This window comes from Triticum aestivum, chromosome 2A, assembly GCF_018294505.1.
Source record: "Triticum aestivum cultivar Chinese Spring chromosome 2A, IWGSC CS RefSeq v2.1, whole genome shotgun sequence".
Classification (NCBI taxonomy): Eukaryota; Viridiplantae; Streptophyta; class Magnoliopsida; order Poales; family Poaceae; genus Triticum; species Triticum aestivum.
The window spans coordinates 39,965,912-39,981,795 of NC_057797.1; the positions used below are offsets into that span (position 1 = coordinate 39,965,912).

At 47.8% G+C, this 15,884-nt stretch overlaps 1 protein-coding gene across 1 annotated transcript; it reads left to right on the forward strand.

Annotated features, from left to right (window-relative positions):
- The first annotated feature begins 1,129 nt into the window (after positions 1–1,129).
- On the forward strand, positions 1,130–2,617 carry LOC123184554 (uncharacterized). The gene is made up of 2 exons (XM_044596651.1): positions 1,130–1,760; positions 1,871–2,617. The coding sequence occupies exons 1-2, from the start codon at positions 1,587–1,589 to the stop codon at positions 2,147–2,149; spliced, it is 453 nt and encodes a 150-aa protein (XP_044452586.1). The 5' UTR covers positions 1,130–1,586; the 3' UTR covers positions 2,150–2,617.
- Positions 2,618–15,884: the final 13,267 nt, after the last annotated feature.

Below are 15,884 nucleotides of genomic sequence, written 5' to 3' on the forward strand. Positions count from 1 at the left end.
GAACGAGGATTCGTCTAATCGAACATGCAAGTGCCACGTCAAAAATGTTTTTTTTCTCATAACGACACATGACATTGAAGTGACACCTCATTTTTCATTGCATAACTTTTCACCCTTGTGTAAAACGGGCCTTTATTGAAGTGGACTATCCACCTTTCCCAACCCCCTAAACGCTATACCCATCGTGATAGTGCAAAGCCCCCTATAGTGTCGCCGATCGCTGCATCGCTCACCTTCTTTGACTACCGGGCGCCCAACACTTGACGTGCAAGTCACCCCCTCAACCGGGCAAGAGCGTCATGGAGGGATTTAGTTCGCATGCGAGGTCCTTCAGAAATAAAACCAGGGTGGTCCCTCGTCGGTACTGACTGGGGTGCGTGGAAACGTTTATCGCTTACTGTTACCCCGTGCAAAAATGTACCTTGAGATTACGAAAATATTCGTCCATCAGTGCGCCCCTTTGCCTGTTCGAAACTGCTCTACAAACGACAAATGCGTAGACGATGTGAGGACGACTAAGAATCCGACGGCTGTCGCTCCACTATACACATGCATGCACGGCTGAATTTCACTGTCGTGTATGAATCGTCCGTGTTTTGTCGTCTGTATAGCACTGCTCTTGCCTGTTGTTTCCTCGAAAAGGACTGCAAGGGCACCACCACATCCTTGGATTAACTCCACCATGGACAGAATTCGAGGATCGGTTTCGTCGAAAATACCGCCGGGTCGTGGTGTGACATGTAAAAAATGGATTTCAAAAACTACATGTCGTTAGCACAAAAAAATCGGTTTTTGCCGCCGTTTTCGTAGGTTCATGCAAAAAGAACATCTTTTTAAAGTCCTTCCTTGTAAAGAGTGTTCAATATTTTCTTTCCGGTCTCACGCAGTAGCTGGGCGAATTCTTAGGTTAAAAAAAGGATGGGCGAATCCTGTCAGAGTGAAGGACGCACGTACGCCAGGGGGCAAAAAGCATTGAACGCCTTAAGCAAGCGCAGCGCACGCGGGGTGCCCTTCACTGTTGCTGGCTCGCTGGCGAACGTAAGCAATGTAACCTCTCAGAATAATATAAGAAGCGGGACGCGCGGGCGAAACAACGCTCTCTCCACTACCTCTTTGCCTGCCGTTCGCGCACAGTCCCCTTTCCTCGCTTCTGAGCCAGTGTTAAAGGCCGTAATGGCTGGCTGCTCTTCGATGGAAGCTGTCCTTGGAGACCTGGAGCTGCTGCGGGAGATATTCATGCGAGTTGACGGTGCGGCGGACTTGGTTCGAGCGGCCGCTGTATCCCCGACGTGGTGTGCCGCGGCGAAGCTGCCAGGCTTCCTCCTGGCCTTCCGGGAAAGGTTCGCCCCTCCCCTCATAGGGTATGCGGTGGAGTTCGATCATATCCTGTGGAATTTTTCGTGCTACTTTGCTTTCACTGGTATCGGGCGTGGCCTCGCGCAAGCTTCGCAGACTGTGGCGCAGCACTTCATGGACCCCGAGCGGAGCATCATTGCTCTGGTCTCCGGCGACTCCGGGCTAATGGCGAAGGAGCAACTGCCAAACCCTAGCTACATGGTGATACACCCAGTGGGGGCGTCGGGCCGATGGGCGCGGCCCTGCCTCTGTCTCCTACGGTGGCCGCGGCGACGCCCAACACCTGGGGGCACTTCGCGAAGGCGGGGGGCGAGCACGGTTTCTTCATGCGGGATCCGGCAGCCGACTTCGAGTTGACGCCGCAAGGCGTTTCAATGCATGACCACTTGGACGTTCATTACCACGTAAGCACGCACATCCTTAGTCGTCTTGCATGCTAAGCGCTAAACGTCACTAGCTGCAACGTCTGCTGTATCCGTTTGTAATTCATGGCACACTTTTTGGGCTTGAGCAGGTGAACGTGTTCACTGAAGGCGGGTGGCACCACGCCATATCGGGAGCCATGCACGGTGGCAACGACGTGCGTTTCCTCCAGCGACCGTATGCCGTGGTGGTGAATGCCGTCATGTACATGGTGTACGTGGTCGGCAGGGTTGTGGCGTACAACGCCAACGAGCACACGTTCGACGCCGTTGAGTTGCCGGGAGACTTCGCCGTCGTCCCAGACGCTGGAGGTACGGACTACAGAGTCACACGGACCACGTCCGGTGAGCTGTGCATCGCTCAGACCTAAGGCGTTCGCGTGCGTGTATGGGACCGCGAACCAACGGGTGGGTGGGTGGAGAGGTACTCCGTGTCGATTCCTGATATGTTTGGTGTCCCAAGCACGAATGTTATGTGGATCAGAGTGGCGCCGGAAGGGGGGATCGACTTCCCAATATGGGACACCCAGTTCTTCTGTATCAACCTGGTGGCTGTTGACGAGGGTGCTCGTCGTCTCTTCATGAGTTTCGGCTTCGACACCCAGGTGTACTGCATCGACATGGAGGCTGGTCGGGTGCTCGACCTCTTCGACTCAACCCAGCACGCTTTCATGAGCAACATAGTCCCCGTGACAGTCGCATGGCTGCCCCGTTTCCCCGCTCATGTTTGAAGAATGGTCATCCTAGTAGTGGGTTGGATGCATGGCTTCTATCCCGCGCTGTGATTGCGCCATTTATTTCCTATGTAATGTTGTACCAGAAGGATAGTTGCAGTACCAGGACGACTCCGTCCGGATCAGATTCGGATCAAAGTCTGATCCATGTATCTTTTTATGATGTTTTACATAACTAGTAATTGATGTTATCCGAATTTAACGGCAGACTTAACGGATCAGTTTTATCTCACATGGAAGTTTTTTTTTCTCATCCCCTCCAATGGTTTTTCAATCTGAGTCTACATATCTTTATTCCGTACCATCAAAGAACAACAAGCTCACAGCCTTCTGATAAATAAACGACAAAACGATCTTTATCAAAAAACGGTGCACACTGGTTCAAGAGCTTAAAAAAATGAGGGAACGGCATCATGCCTACCACACAAGCCGGTTTGATTATATGAGCGAAAACAATCCTTAAACACGACCTTCTGAATGCAGTACCTATGTCCACACGATTTCTTTTCCGGAATAGTGATGCCGCTTCATCCTGCCATCTTGTATGCCCAGAAACAACAAGTAATTAATTGAAGTGAAACCGCCCCGTTTCAACACAATTGAAACGTAGATTGTTGGCGATTGCATAGCCATCAATTGAAACAGGCAAATGTTTGTAAAACCAAATGATAGTTTCGTAGGGGGGCTAGATCATCGGACAAACACAAAAACTTCCCTGATTTCCATTCTTAATGTGGGTCGTTTCTAAGAAAAAAACACCGGAAAACGGAAATGGAAGAAGGTCTTTTACCAGTTCATTCGGTTCATTCGGTTCGATATGTGGGTCTTGAGCAGTAAAAAAATACGGAGAGTAATACAAGCGCTAATGTGGTTTTGGAAAACAGTGTTCACCTATATGAGAAAAACTCTATAGTCGCCGGTTTAGGGTTTACCGATTCGTCCGCCGGTACGTTTCAGTTTTTTCAATCTATAAATACATTGGGTAGAGGGTGTCCGGGTTCATTGTCACTGATCCACCTCGACCGTGGACCCAGTGAAGGCAGTGACTTTGATACTTATTTTGATAAAGACCATTTTCACATACAAATTGTAATGAAACCACAGTTGTTATTTTTTGTGAGATACACAAAAAGATGAACACGGCCGAAATTGCCAGCCCTGCCATTTTGTATGCCCAGAAACAACAATTAATTAATTGAAGTGAAACCGCCCCGTTTCAACACAAATGAAACGTAGATTGTTGGCGATTGCCTAGCCATCAATTGAAACACACAAAGGTTTGTAAAACCAAATGATAGTTTCGTAGGGGGGCTAGATCATCGGACAAACACAAAAACCTCACTGATTTCCATTCTTAATGTCGGTCGTTTCTAAGAAAAAAAACACCGGAAAACGAAAATGGAAGAAGGTTTTTTACCAGTTCATTTGGTTCATTCAGTTCGATATGTGGGTCTTGAGCAGTAAAAAAATACGGAGAGTAATGCAAGCGCTAATGTGGTTTTGAAAAACAGTGTTCACCTATATGAGAAAAACTCTATAGTCGCCGGTTTAGGGTTTACCAATTCGTTGGCCGGTACGTTTCGGTTTTTTCGATCTATAAATACATTGGGTAGAGGGTGTTGGGGTTCATTGTCACCGATCCACCTCGACCGCGGGCCCGGTGAAGGCGGTGTCTTTGATACTTATTTTGATAAAGACCATTTTCACATACAAAATGTAACGAAACCACCGTCGTTATTTTTTGTGAGGTACACAAAAAGATGAACACGGCCGAAATTGCCAGCCGGAGACAAAAAATCTGACCGATAACTAGACGACCGACATCAGCGAAGTTCAGCACAAGGGTGATGCGCGTGTGGCAGCACTCCCGAGAAGGGAAAGAGGCCCCCAAGTGTTCTCCTGTGCCATCATAGAAATACGGCGGTTTCTCTCCCTGGCCAAAGAAGAGGAAGTCGAGTATAGGCTGAAATTGCGACTAGAGGGAAGGGAAGCCACGCCCGACACCGATGGAGGCACCGGCCGTCACCGGACTTGCGAGCTCCGTTACATGGCGGGGGATGCGTGGCTAAGAGCATCTCCAGCGATTGAGCCCCCGAGGAGGCATTTTTTCGCCTCCCTGGGGGCTGCCGACGGAAATTTAGGCCTGGGGTGATAAACTTTCCAGCCGTGTCCACCCCCAAGCCGTGCTCATGCCGCGCCCGCCCTAGGCCACGGGCGGACCGACCTTGTCGCCGAGCTCGAGCAGAGCAGCATGAGTCCTGAGCTCCACCGGCGCCGTCCTCTACCGGTGCTTCTGCCGCATGCTGGTGCAGCGCGCCGCTGCCACCTCCGGCTCCACCGCCACCGCCTCGCCACCAAGCTTGTCCTGCAGTTCTTGGTGCAGCTCCACTGCTTTGGCTGAAGGAAATATGCCCTAGAGGCAATAATAAAGTTATTATTTATTTCCTTATAATCATGATAAATGTTTATTATTCATGCTAGAATTGTATTTACCGGAAACATAATACATGTGTGAATACATAGACAAACAAAGTGTCACTAGTATGCCTCTACTTGACTAGCTCGTTAATCAAAGATGGTTATGTTTCCTAACCATGAACAATGAGTTGTTATTTGATTAACGAGGTCACATCATTAGCAGAATGATCTGATTGACATGACCCATTCCATTAGCTTAGCACCCGATCGTTTAGTATGTTGCTATTGCTTTCTTCATGACTTATACATGTTCCTATGACTATGAGATTATGCAACTCCCGTTTACCGGAGGAACACTTTGGGTACTACCAAACGTCACAACGTAACTGGGTGATTATAAAGGAGTACTACAGGTGTCTCCAATGGTCGATGTTGGGTTGGCGTATTTCGAGATTAGGATTTGTCACTCCGATTGTCGGAGAGGTATCTCTGGGCCCTCTCGGTAATACACATCACACAAGCCTTGCAAGCATTACAACTAAAATGTTATTTGTGAGATGATGTATTACGGAACGAGTAAAGAGACTTGCCGGTAACGAGATTGAACTAGGTATTGGATACCGACGATCGAATCTCGGGCAAATAACATACCGATGACAAAGGGAACAACGTATGTTGTTATGCGGTCTGACCGATAAAGATCTTCGTAGAATATGTAGGAGCCAATATGGGCATCCAGGTCCCGCTATTGGTTATTGAACAGAGACGTGTCTCGGTCATGTCTACATTGTTCTCGAACCCGTAGGGTCCGCACGCTTAAGGTTACGATGACAGTTATATTATGAGTTTATGCATTTTGATGTACCGAAGGTTGTTCGGAGTCCCGGATGTGACCACGGACATGACGAGGAGTCTCGAAATGGTCGAGACGTAAAGATTGATATATTGGAAGCCTATATTTGGATATCGGAAGTGTTCCGGGTGAAATCGGGATTTTACCGGAATACCGGGAGGGTTACCGGAACCCCCCGGAGCCATATGGGCCATCATGGGCCTTAGTGGAAAGGAGAAAGGGGCAGCCCAAGGGGGCTGCGCGCCTCCCCCTTCCCCTAGTCCTATTAGGACTAGGAGAGGTGGCCGGCCACCCCTCTCCCTCTTTCCCCCTTGGGAATCCTAGTTGGAATAGGATTGGGGGGGGGAGTCCTACTCCCGGTAGGAGTAGGACTCCTCCTGCGCCTCTCTCTCTTGGCCGGCGCCCCCTCCCCCCTTGGCTCCTTTATATACTGAGGTAGAGACACCCCAAAGAAACACAAGTTGACACAAGTTGATCCACGTGATCTATTCCTTAGCCGTGTGCGGTGCCCCCTGCCACCATATTCCTCGATAATACTGTAGCGGAGTTTAGGCGAAGCCCTGCTGCTGTAGTTCATCAAGATCGTCACCACGCCGTCGTGCTGACGAAACTCTTCCCCGACACTTTGCTGGATCGGAGTCCGGGGATCGTCATCGAGCTGAATGTGTGCTCGAACTCGGAGGTGCCGTAGTTTCGGCACTTGATCGGTTGGATCGAGAAGACGTACGACTACTTCCTCTACGTTGTGTCATCGCTTCCGCAGTCGGTCTGCGTTGGGTACGTAGACAATACTCTCCCCTCGTTGCTATGCATCACATGATCCTGCGTGTGCGTAGGAAATTTTTTGAAATTACTACGAAACCCAACAGTGGCATCCGAGCCTAGGTTATTTATGTTGATGTTATATGCACGAGTAGAACACAAGTGAGTTGTGGACGATACAAGTCATACTGCCTACCAGCATGTCATACTTTGGTTCGGCGGTATTGTTGGACGAGACGACCCGGACCAACCTTACGCGTACGCTTACGCGAGACCGGTTCCCTCGACGTGCTTTGCACAGAGATGGCTTGCGGGCGACTGTCTCTCCAACTTTAGTTGAACCAAGTATGGCTACGCCCGGTCCTTGCGAAGGTTAAAACGGAGTCTATTTGACAAACTATCGTTGTGGTTTTGATGCGTAAGTGAGATTGGTTCTTACTTAAGCCCGTAGCAGCCACGTAAAACATGCAACAACAAAGTAGAGGACGTCTAACTTGTTTTTGCAGGGCATGTTGTGATGTGATATGGTCAAGGCATGATGCTGAATTTTATTGTATGAGATGATCATGTTTTGTAACCAAGTTATCGGCAACTGGCAGGAGCCATATGGTTGTCGCTTTATTGTATGCAATGCAATCGCGATGTAATATTTTACTTTATTACTAAACGGTAGTAATAGTCGTGAAAGCATAAGATTGGCAAGACGACAATGATGCTACGATGGAGATCAAGGTGTCGCGCCGGTGACGATGGTGATCATGACGGTGCTTCGGAGATGGAGATCACAAGCAAAAGATGATGATGGCCATATCATATCACTTATATTGATTGCATGTGATGTTTATTTTTTTATGCATCTTATCTTGCTTTGATTGACGGTAGCATTATAAGATGATCTCTCACTAAATTATCAAGAAGTGTTCTCCCTGAGTATGCACCGTTGCGAAAGTTCTTCGTGCTGAGACACAACGTGATGATCGGGTGTGATAGGCTCTACGTTCAAATACAACGGGTGCAAAACAGTTGCGCACGCTGAATACTCAGGTTAAACTTGACGAGCCTAGCATATACAGATATGGCCTCGGAACACGGAGACCGAAAGGTCGAGCGTGAATCATATAGTAGATATGATCAACATAATGATGTTCACCGATGAAACTACTCCATCTCATGTGATGATCGGACATGGTTTAGTTGATTTGGATCACGTGATCACTTAGAGGATTAGAGGGATGTCTATCTAAGTGGGAGTTCTTTAGTAATATGATTAATTGAACTTAAAATTTATCATGAACTTAGTCCCTGAGAGTATCTTGCTTGTTTATGTTGTTTGTAGATAGATGGCTCGTGCTGTTGTTCCGTTGAATTTTAATGCGTTCCTTGAGAAAGCAAAGTTGAAAGATGATGGTAGCAATTACACGGACTGGGTCCGTAACTTGAGGATTATCCTCATTGCTGCACAGAAGAATTACGTCCTGGAAGCACCGCTGGGTGCCAGGCCTGCTGCTGGAGCAACACCAGATGTTATGAACGTCTGGCAGAGCAAAGCTGATGACTACTCGATAGTTCAGTGTGCCATGCTTTACGGCTTAGAATCGGGACTTCAACGACGTTTTGAACGTCATGGAGCATATGAGATGTTCCAGGAGTTGAAGTTAATATTTTAAGCAAATGCCCAAATTGAGAGATATGAAGTCTCCAATAAGTTCTATAGCTGCAAGATGGAGGAGAACAGTTCTGTCAGTGAGCATATACTCAAAATGTCTGGGTATAATAATCACTTGATTCAATTGGGAGTTAATCTTCCGGATGATTGCGTCATTGACAGAATTCTCCAATCACTGCCACCAAGCTACAAGAGCTTCGTGATGAACTATAATATGCAAGGGATGAACAAGACTATTCCCGAGCTCTTCGCAATGCTGAAAGCTGCGGAGGTAGAAATCAAAAAGGAGCATCAAGTGTTGATGGTTAACAAAACCACTAGTTTCAAGAAAAAGGGCAAAGGAAAGAAGAAAGGGAACTTCAAGAAGAACATCAAGCCAGTTGCTGCTCAAGAGAAGAAACCCAAGTCTGGACCTAAGCCTGAAACTGAGTGCTTCTACTGCAAGCAGACTGGTCACTGGAAGCGGAACTGCCCCAAGTATTTGGCGGATAAGAAGGATGGCAAGGTGAACAAAGGTATATGTGATATACATGTTATTGATGTGTACCTTACCAATGCTCGCAGTAGCACCTGGGTATTTGATACTGGTTTTGTTGCTAATATTTGCAACTCGAAACAGGGGCTACGGATTAAGCGAAGATTGGCTAAGGACGAGGTGACGATGCGCGTGGGAAACGGTTCCAAAGTCGATGTGATCGCAGTCGGCACGCTACCTCTACATCTACCTTCGGGATTAATATTAGACCTAAGTAATTGTTATTTGGTGCCAGCGTTAAGCATGAACATTATATCTGGATCTTGTTTAATGCGAGACGGTTATTCATTTAAATCAGAGAATAATGGTTGTTCTATTTATATGAGTAATATCTTTTATGGTCATGCACCCTTGAAGAGTGGTCTATTCTTATTGAATCTCGATAGTAGTAATACACATATTCATAATGTTGAAGCCAAAAGATGCAGAGTTGATAATGAAAGTGCAACTTATTTGTGGCACTGTCGTTTAGGTCATATCGGTATAAAGCGCATGAAGAAACTCCATGCTGATGGACTTTTGAAACCACTTGATTATGAATCACTTGGTACTTGCGAACCGTGCCTCATGGGCAAGATGACTAAAACACCGTTCTCCGGTACTATGGAGAGAGCAACAGATTTGTTGGAAATCATACATACCGATGTATGTGGTCCGATGAATATTGAGGCTCGAGGCGGATATCGTTATTTTCTCACCTTCACAGATGATTTGAGCAGATATGGATATATCTACTTAATGAAGCATAAGTCTGAAACATTTGAAAAGTTCAAAGAATTTCAGAGTGAAGTTGAAAATCATCGTAACAAGAAAATAAAGTTTCTACGATCTGATCGTGGAGGAGAATATTTGAGTTACGAGTTTGGTGTACATTTGAAAAACTGTGGAATAGTTTCACAACTCACGCCACCCGGAACACCACAGCGCAATGGTGTGTCCGAACGTCGTAATCATACTTTACTAGATATGGTGCGATCTATGATGTCTCTTACAGATTTACCGCTATCATTTTGGGGTTGTGCTTTAGAGACGGCCGCATTCATGTTAAATAGGGCACCATCAAAATCCGTTGAGACAACGCCTTATGAACTGTGGTTTGGCAAGAAACCAAAGTTGTCGTTTCTTAAAGTTTGGGGCTGCGATGCTTATGTGAAAAAACTTCAACCTGATAAGCTCGAACCCAAATCGGAGAAATGTGTCTTCATAGGATACCCAAAAGAAACTGTTGGGTACACCTTCTATCACAGATCCGAAGGCAAGACATTCGTTGCTAAGAATGGATCATTTCTAGAGAAGGAGTTTCTCTCGAAAGAAGTGAGTGGGAGGAAAGTAGAACTTGACGAGGTAACTGTACCTGCTCCCTTACTGGAAAGTAGTTCATCATAGAAAACTGTTTCAGTGACACCTACACCAGTTAGTGAGGAAGCCAATGATAATGATCATGAAACTTCAGATCAAGATACTACTGAACCTCGTAGATCAACCAGAGTAAGATCCGCACCAGAGTGGTACGGCAATCCTGTTCTGGAGGTCATGCTACTAGATCATGATGAACCTACGAACTATGAAGAAGCGATGGTGAGCCCAGATTCCGCAAAGTGGCTTGAAGCCATGAAATCTGAGATGGGATCCATGTATGAGAACAAAGTATGGACTTTGGTTGACTTGCCCGATGATCGGCAAGCAATTGAGAATAAATGGATCTTTAAGAAGAAGACTGACGCTGATGGTAATGTTACTGTCTACAAAGCTCGACTTGTCGCAAAAGGTTTTTCGGCAAGTTCAAGGGATTGACTACGATGAGACCTTCTCACCCGTAGCTATGCTTAAGTCCGTCCGAATCATGTTAGCGATTCCCGCATTTTATGATTATGAAATTTGGCAGATGGATGTCAAAACTGCATTCCTGAATGGATTTCTGGAAGAAGAGTTGTATATGATGCAACCGGAAGGTTTTGTCGATCCAAAGGGAGCTAACAAAGTGTGCAAGCTCCAGCGATCCATTTATGGACTGGTGCAAGCCTCTCGGAGTTGGAATAAACGTTTTGATAGTGTGATCAAAGCATTTGGTTTTATACAGACTTTCGGAGAAGTCTGTATTTACAAGAAAGTGAGTGGGAGCTCTGTAGCATTTCTGATATTATATGTGGATGACATATTACTGATTGGAAATGATATAGAATTTCTGGATAGCATAAAGGGATACTTGAATAAAAGTTTTTCAATGAAAGACCTCAGTAAAGCTGCTTACATATTAGGCATTAAGATCTATAGAGATAGATCAAAACGCTTAATTGGACTTTCACAAAGCACATACCTTGACAAAATTTTGAAGAAGTTCAAAATGGATCAAGCGAAGAAAGGGTTCTTGCCTGTGTTACAAGGTGTGAAATTGAGTAAGACTCAATGCCCGACTACTGCAGAAGATAGAGAGAATATGAAAGATGTTCCCTATGCATCAGCCATAGGATCTATCATGTATGCAATGATGTGTACCAGACCTGATATATGCCTTGCTATAAGTTTAGCAGGAAGGTACCAAAGTAATCCAGGAGTGGATCACTGGACAGCGGTCAAGAACATCCTGAAATACCTGAAAAGGACTAAGGATATGTTTCTCATATATGGAGGTGACAAAGAGCTCATCGTAAAAGGTTACGTTGATGCAAGCTTTGACACTGATCCGGACGATTCTAAATCGCAAACCGGATACGTGTTTACATTAAACGGTGGAGCTGTCAGTTGGTGCAGTTCTAAACAAAGCGTCGTAGCGGGATCTACATGTGAAGCGGAATACATAGCTGCTTCGGAAGCAGCAAATGAAGGAGTCTGGATGAAGGAGTTGATATCCGATCTAGGTGTCATACCTAGTGCATCGGGTCCAATGAAAATCTTTTGTGACAATACTGGTGCAATTGCTTTGGCAAAGGAATCCAAATTTCACAAAAGGACCAAACACATCAAGAGACGCTTCAACTCCATCCAGGATCTAGTCCAGGTGGGAGACATAGAGATTTGCAAGATACATACGGATCTGAATGTTGCAGACCCATTGACTAAGCCTCTTCCACGAGCAAAACATGATCAGCACCAAGGCTCCATGGGTGTTAGAATCATTACAGTGTAATCTAGATTATTGACTCTAGTGCAAGTGGGAGACTGAAGGAAATATGCCCTAGAGGCAATAATAAAGTTATTATTTATTTCCTTATAATCATGATAAATGTTTATTATTCATGCTAGAATTGTATTTACCGGAAACATAATACATGTGTGAATACATAGACAAACAAAGTGTCACTAGTATGCCTCTACTTGACTAGCTCGTTAATCAAAGATGGTTATGTTTCCTAACCATGAACAATGAGTTGTTATTTGATTAACGAGGTCACATCATTAGCAGAATGATCTGATTGACATGACCCATTCCATTAGCTTAGCACCCGATCGTTTAGTATGTTGCTATTGCTTTCTTCATGACTTATACATGTTCCTATGACTATGAGATTATGCAACTCCCGTTTACCGGAGGAACACTTTGGGTACTACCAAACGTCACAACATAACTGGGTGATTATAAAGGAGTACTACAGGTGTCTCCAATGGTCGATGTTGGGTTGGCGTATTTCGAGATTAGGATTTGTCACTCCGATTGTCGGAGAGGTATCTCTGGGCCCTCTCGGTAATACACATCACATAAGCCTTGCAAGCATTACAACTAAAATGTTAGTTGTGAGATGATGTATTACGGAACGAGTAAAGAGACTTGCCGGTAACGAGATTGAACTAGGTATTGGATACCGACGATCGGATCTCGGGCAAATAACATACCTATGACAAAGGGAACAACGTATGTTGTTATGCGGTCTGACCGATAAAGATCTTCGTAGAATATGTAGGAGCCAATATGGGCATCCAGGTCCCGCTATTGGTTATTGACCAGAGACGTGTCTCGGTCATGTCTACATTGTTCTCGAACCCGTAGGGTCCGCACGCTTAAGGTTACGATGACAGTTATATTATGAGTTTATGCATTTTGATGTACCGAAGGTTGTTCGGAGTCCCGGATGTGATCACGGACATGACGAGGAGTCTCGAAATGGTCGAGACGTAAAGATTGATATATTGGAAGCCTATATTTGGATATCGGAAGTGTTTCGGGTGAAATCGGGATTTTACCGGAATACCGGGAGGGTTACCGGAACCCCCCGGAGCCATATGGGCCATCATGGGCCTTAGTGGAAAGGAGAAAGGGGCAACCCAAGGGGGCTGCGCGCCTCCCCCCTTCCCCTAGTCCTATTAGGACTAGGAGAGGTGGCCGGCCACCCCTCTCCCTCTTTCCCCCTTGGGAATCCTAGTTGGAATAGGATTGGGGGGGGGGGGGGGAGTCCTACTCCCGGTAGGAGTAGGACTCCTCCTGCGCCTCTCTCTCTTGGCCGGCGCCCCCTCCCCCCTTGGCTCCTTTATATACTGAGGTAGAGGCACCCCAAAGAAACACAAGTTGACACAAGTTGATCCACGTGATCTATTCCTTAGCCGTGTGCGGTGCCCCGTGCCACCATATTCCTCGATAATACTGTAGCGGAGTTTAGGCGAAGCCCTGCTGCTGTAGTTCATCAAGATCGTCACCACGCCGTCGTGCTGACGAAACTCTTCCCCGACACTTTGCTGGATCGGAGTCCGGGGATCGTCATCGAGCTGAACGTGTGCTCGAACTCGGAGGTGCCATAGTTTCGGCACTTGATCGGTTGGATCGAGAAGACGTACGACTACTTCCTCTACGTTGTGTCATCGCTTCCGCAGTCGGTCTGCGTTGGGTACGTAGACAATACTCTCCCCTCGTTGCTATGCATCACATGATCCTGCGTGTGCATAGGAAAATTTTTGAAATTACTACGAAACCCAACATTGGCCTCATCCCCGGCTTCCACAAACCCGGCCATGAGGAGGTTGTAGACATGGGGATTCGGCCCGACGAACCCGGAGGCGAGCATCACATCCTTGAGCGCGACGGCGTCGGCGAGGCGGCCGTGATCCGCGACGAGGCACCTGACGACGACCCTGTAGGCGGTCGGGGAGGGGGGCACGGGCGATGAGGCGGAGGGGGAGGAGCGCGGCGTCAGGGAGGCGGCAGGCGGCGAGAGCAGAGAGGTAGAGCGCGTGGGTGGCGGCGGTTGGCGGGACGACGACCTGGAGGGCGAAGCGGTGGAGCGCGAAGAAGTCGTCGAGGCGGCGCGCGCGGAGGAGCGCGGCGAGGACGGTGACGCAGGTGAAGGAGGAGGGGCGGCAGTTGGAGTGGAGCGCGTGGTGGGTGAGCACCCCGGCCTCGTCGAGGTCGGGGCCTGGGCGGTAGGGGAGATGAGGGCGAGCGAGGGGAGCGGGAAGAGAGGAGAGAGGTTGTGTGAGGCCGACGGTGGGCCAAGCGCAAGAAAAAGGCATCGCCGGCATGCCCAGCTGCTCCCCTTGGGGATGGGTTTGGGGTGAGATTGCCGGCATCAATTTTCTCTAAATCCGACGAAAATTGAAGCTTTGGGGCGCGAGTGAGAGCATATTTTACTGCCGGCGCTGAAAAAATTGCCGTGGGGGCGTCTTGAGAGGCGGCTGAAGATGCACTAAGCCCTAGACAAACTAAGGACTGGAAATGCCGGCGAACCTATGAACTCCAGGGGACATAGCTACCGGAGCGAGACGGAAACGGAGATATGGAGACGCCGGCGAACCTAAATAGAACTACAGAGCATAACCCAAAAATGCACCCAAATCCGATTTGTTAAAAAAGCACCAGGCGCAAGGCTGTGGCTTATGTTCAATATGGCGTCTACGTGTGCCCGCTGCCGGTGCGTGAGGTGTGCATGGATGAAGCCATGCAGTACGTGTTTCGACGCGTGAGGTGTAGTGATTGTACCGAGCAACGTGGCGGGCGTCGGGATGTAGGCAGTGGCGGGTGGTGATGGGTTTTTGGTCGGTTGGTTGGCGTTTTTAAATTCTGACTAGATTTTACTGTGCGCTCCGGTAAGAAAAACGATGCATGCGTTTTTTGTCTCGTACTGCCTGTCGTATGTATCTTTCTGCCAATGCTTTGAACTTTTGGGTTAGTTCATCAGGGCCCGTGACCGTCTGCTAACTTCTGAGTCTGGCGATACATAGGGGCTGTTTGAATTGTGACTATCTTTGCCATATATTGCCACATGATTTTTGCTATATTTGCCACACTTGCCTTAGTTGAGTTGCTCAAATTGTTAGCCACACTTTGGCTTGCCTAAGAGAATCTTGCCACACTTTTTGTGTCTATGACATATGGGATTCACTGCTCATAAAAAATACTTGCCTTAGGCGTGGCTAGAACCAAACACCTATCTAACTTGATCAAACTTGCCTAAGGTTAGGTGTGGCAAAATGTGGCTAGAAACCAAACAGCCCATAGGCCGCACGGCGCCCGACGAGCTGGGCGTCCCTACAAAACCGTCCAAAATCCATCGGGCCAAACAGCATACGCGCACGCGCCACCCCCCTCCTCCCCCACCGGCCCTCCTCGCCCTGTCTTTCCGCAGTTAAGCACCTTGCAGCCATGTCCAGCAGTAGCTCCGCCGTGCCTCGGTCGGCGAGCGGGAGAAGACCGCCTCTGCCGTACGTCGGGAACCCGCTGGACAACGAGCCAGCCGTTTTCTGCAGTTGCGGCGCCAAGGCAGCACGGCTGACCTCATGGACAGACGCCAACCCGGGCCGTAGGTACCTGTCTTGCAAACGCGCGGAGGTAAGGAGCATATCATCTTTCTCTCTTGCGGGCCTTGGTTAATGGTTGGCGATGCGCCTCAAACGACGAGCTTGTTTATGCATGCAGGTTTGCCGCCGACCTCTCTAGCAGTGGCTTGATCCCAGGCCGAGCCCATACATGCGAGAGCTGTTGGTGGATCTTCGTGACAGGATTCTTCAGCTGGAGGATGAGAACGACGAACTCCGCAGTTCCGGTTTACGATACATTGGTTCTGTCCAAGGACATGATTTGTGGGGGCGTACCCGTCTAGGGACTGCTGTGCTTTGGGTGTTGCTCTTTGCCCTGGCTGTGGTTATCTTCCGTCTGACGGTTGGTTGATTTGTCTCACCAATCTTTGTTTGATTTCTTTGTTTCGAACTAGTC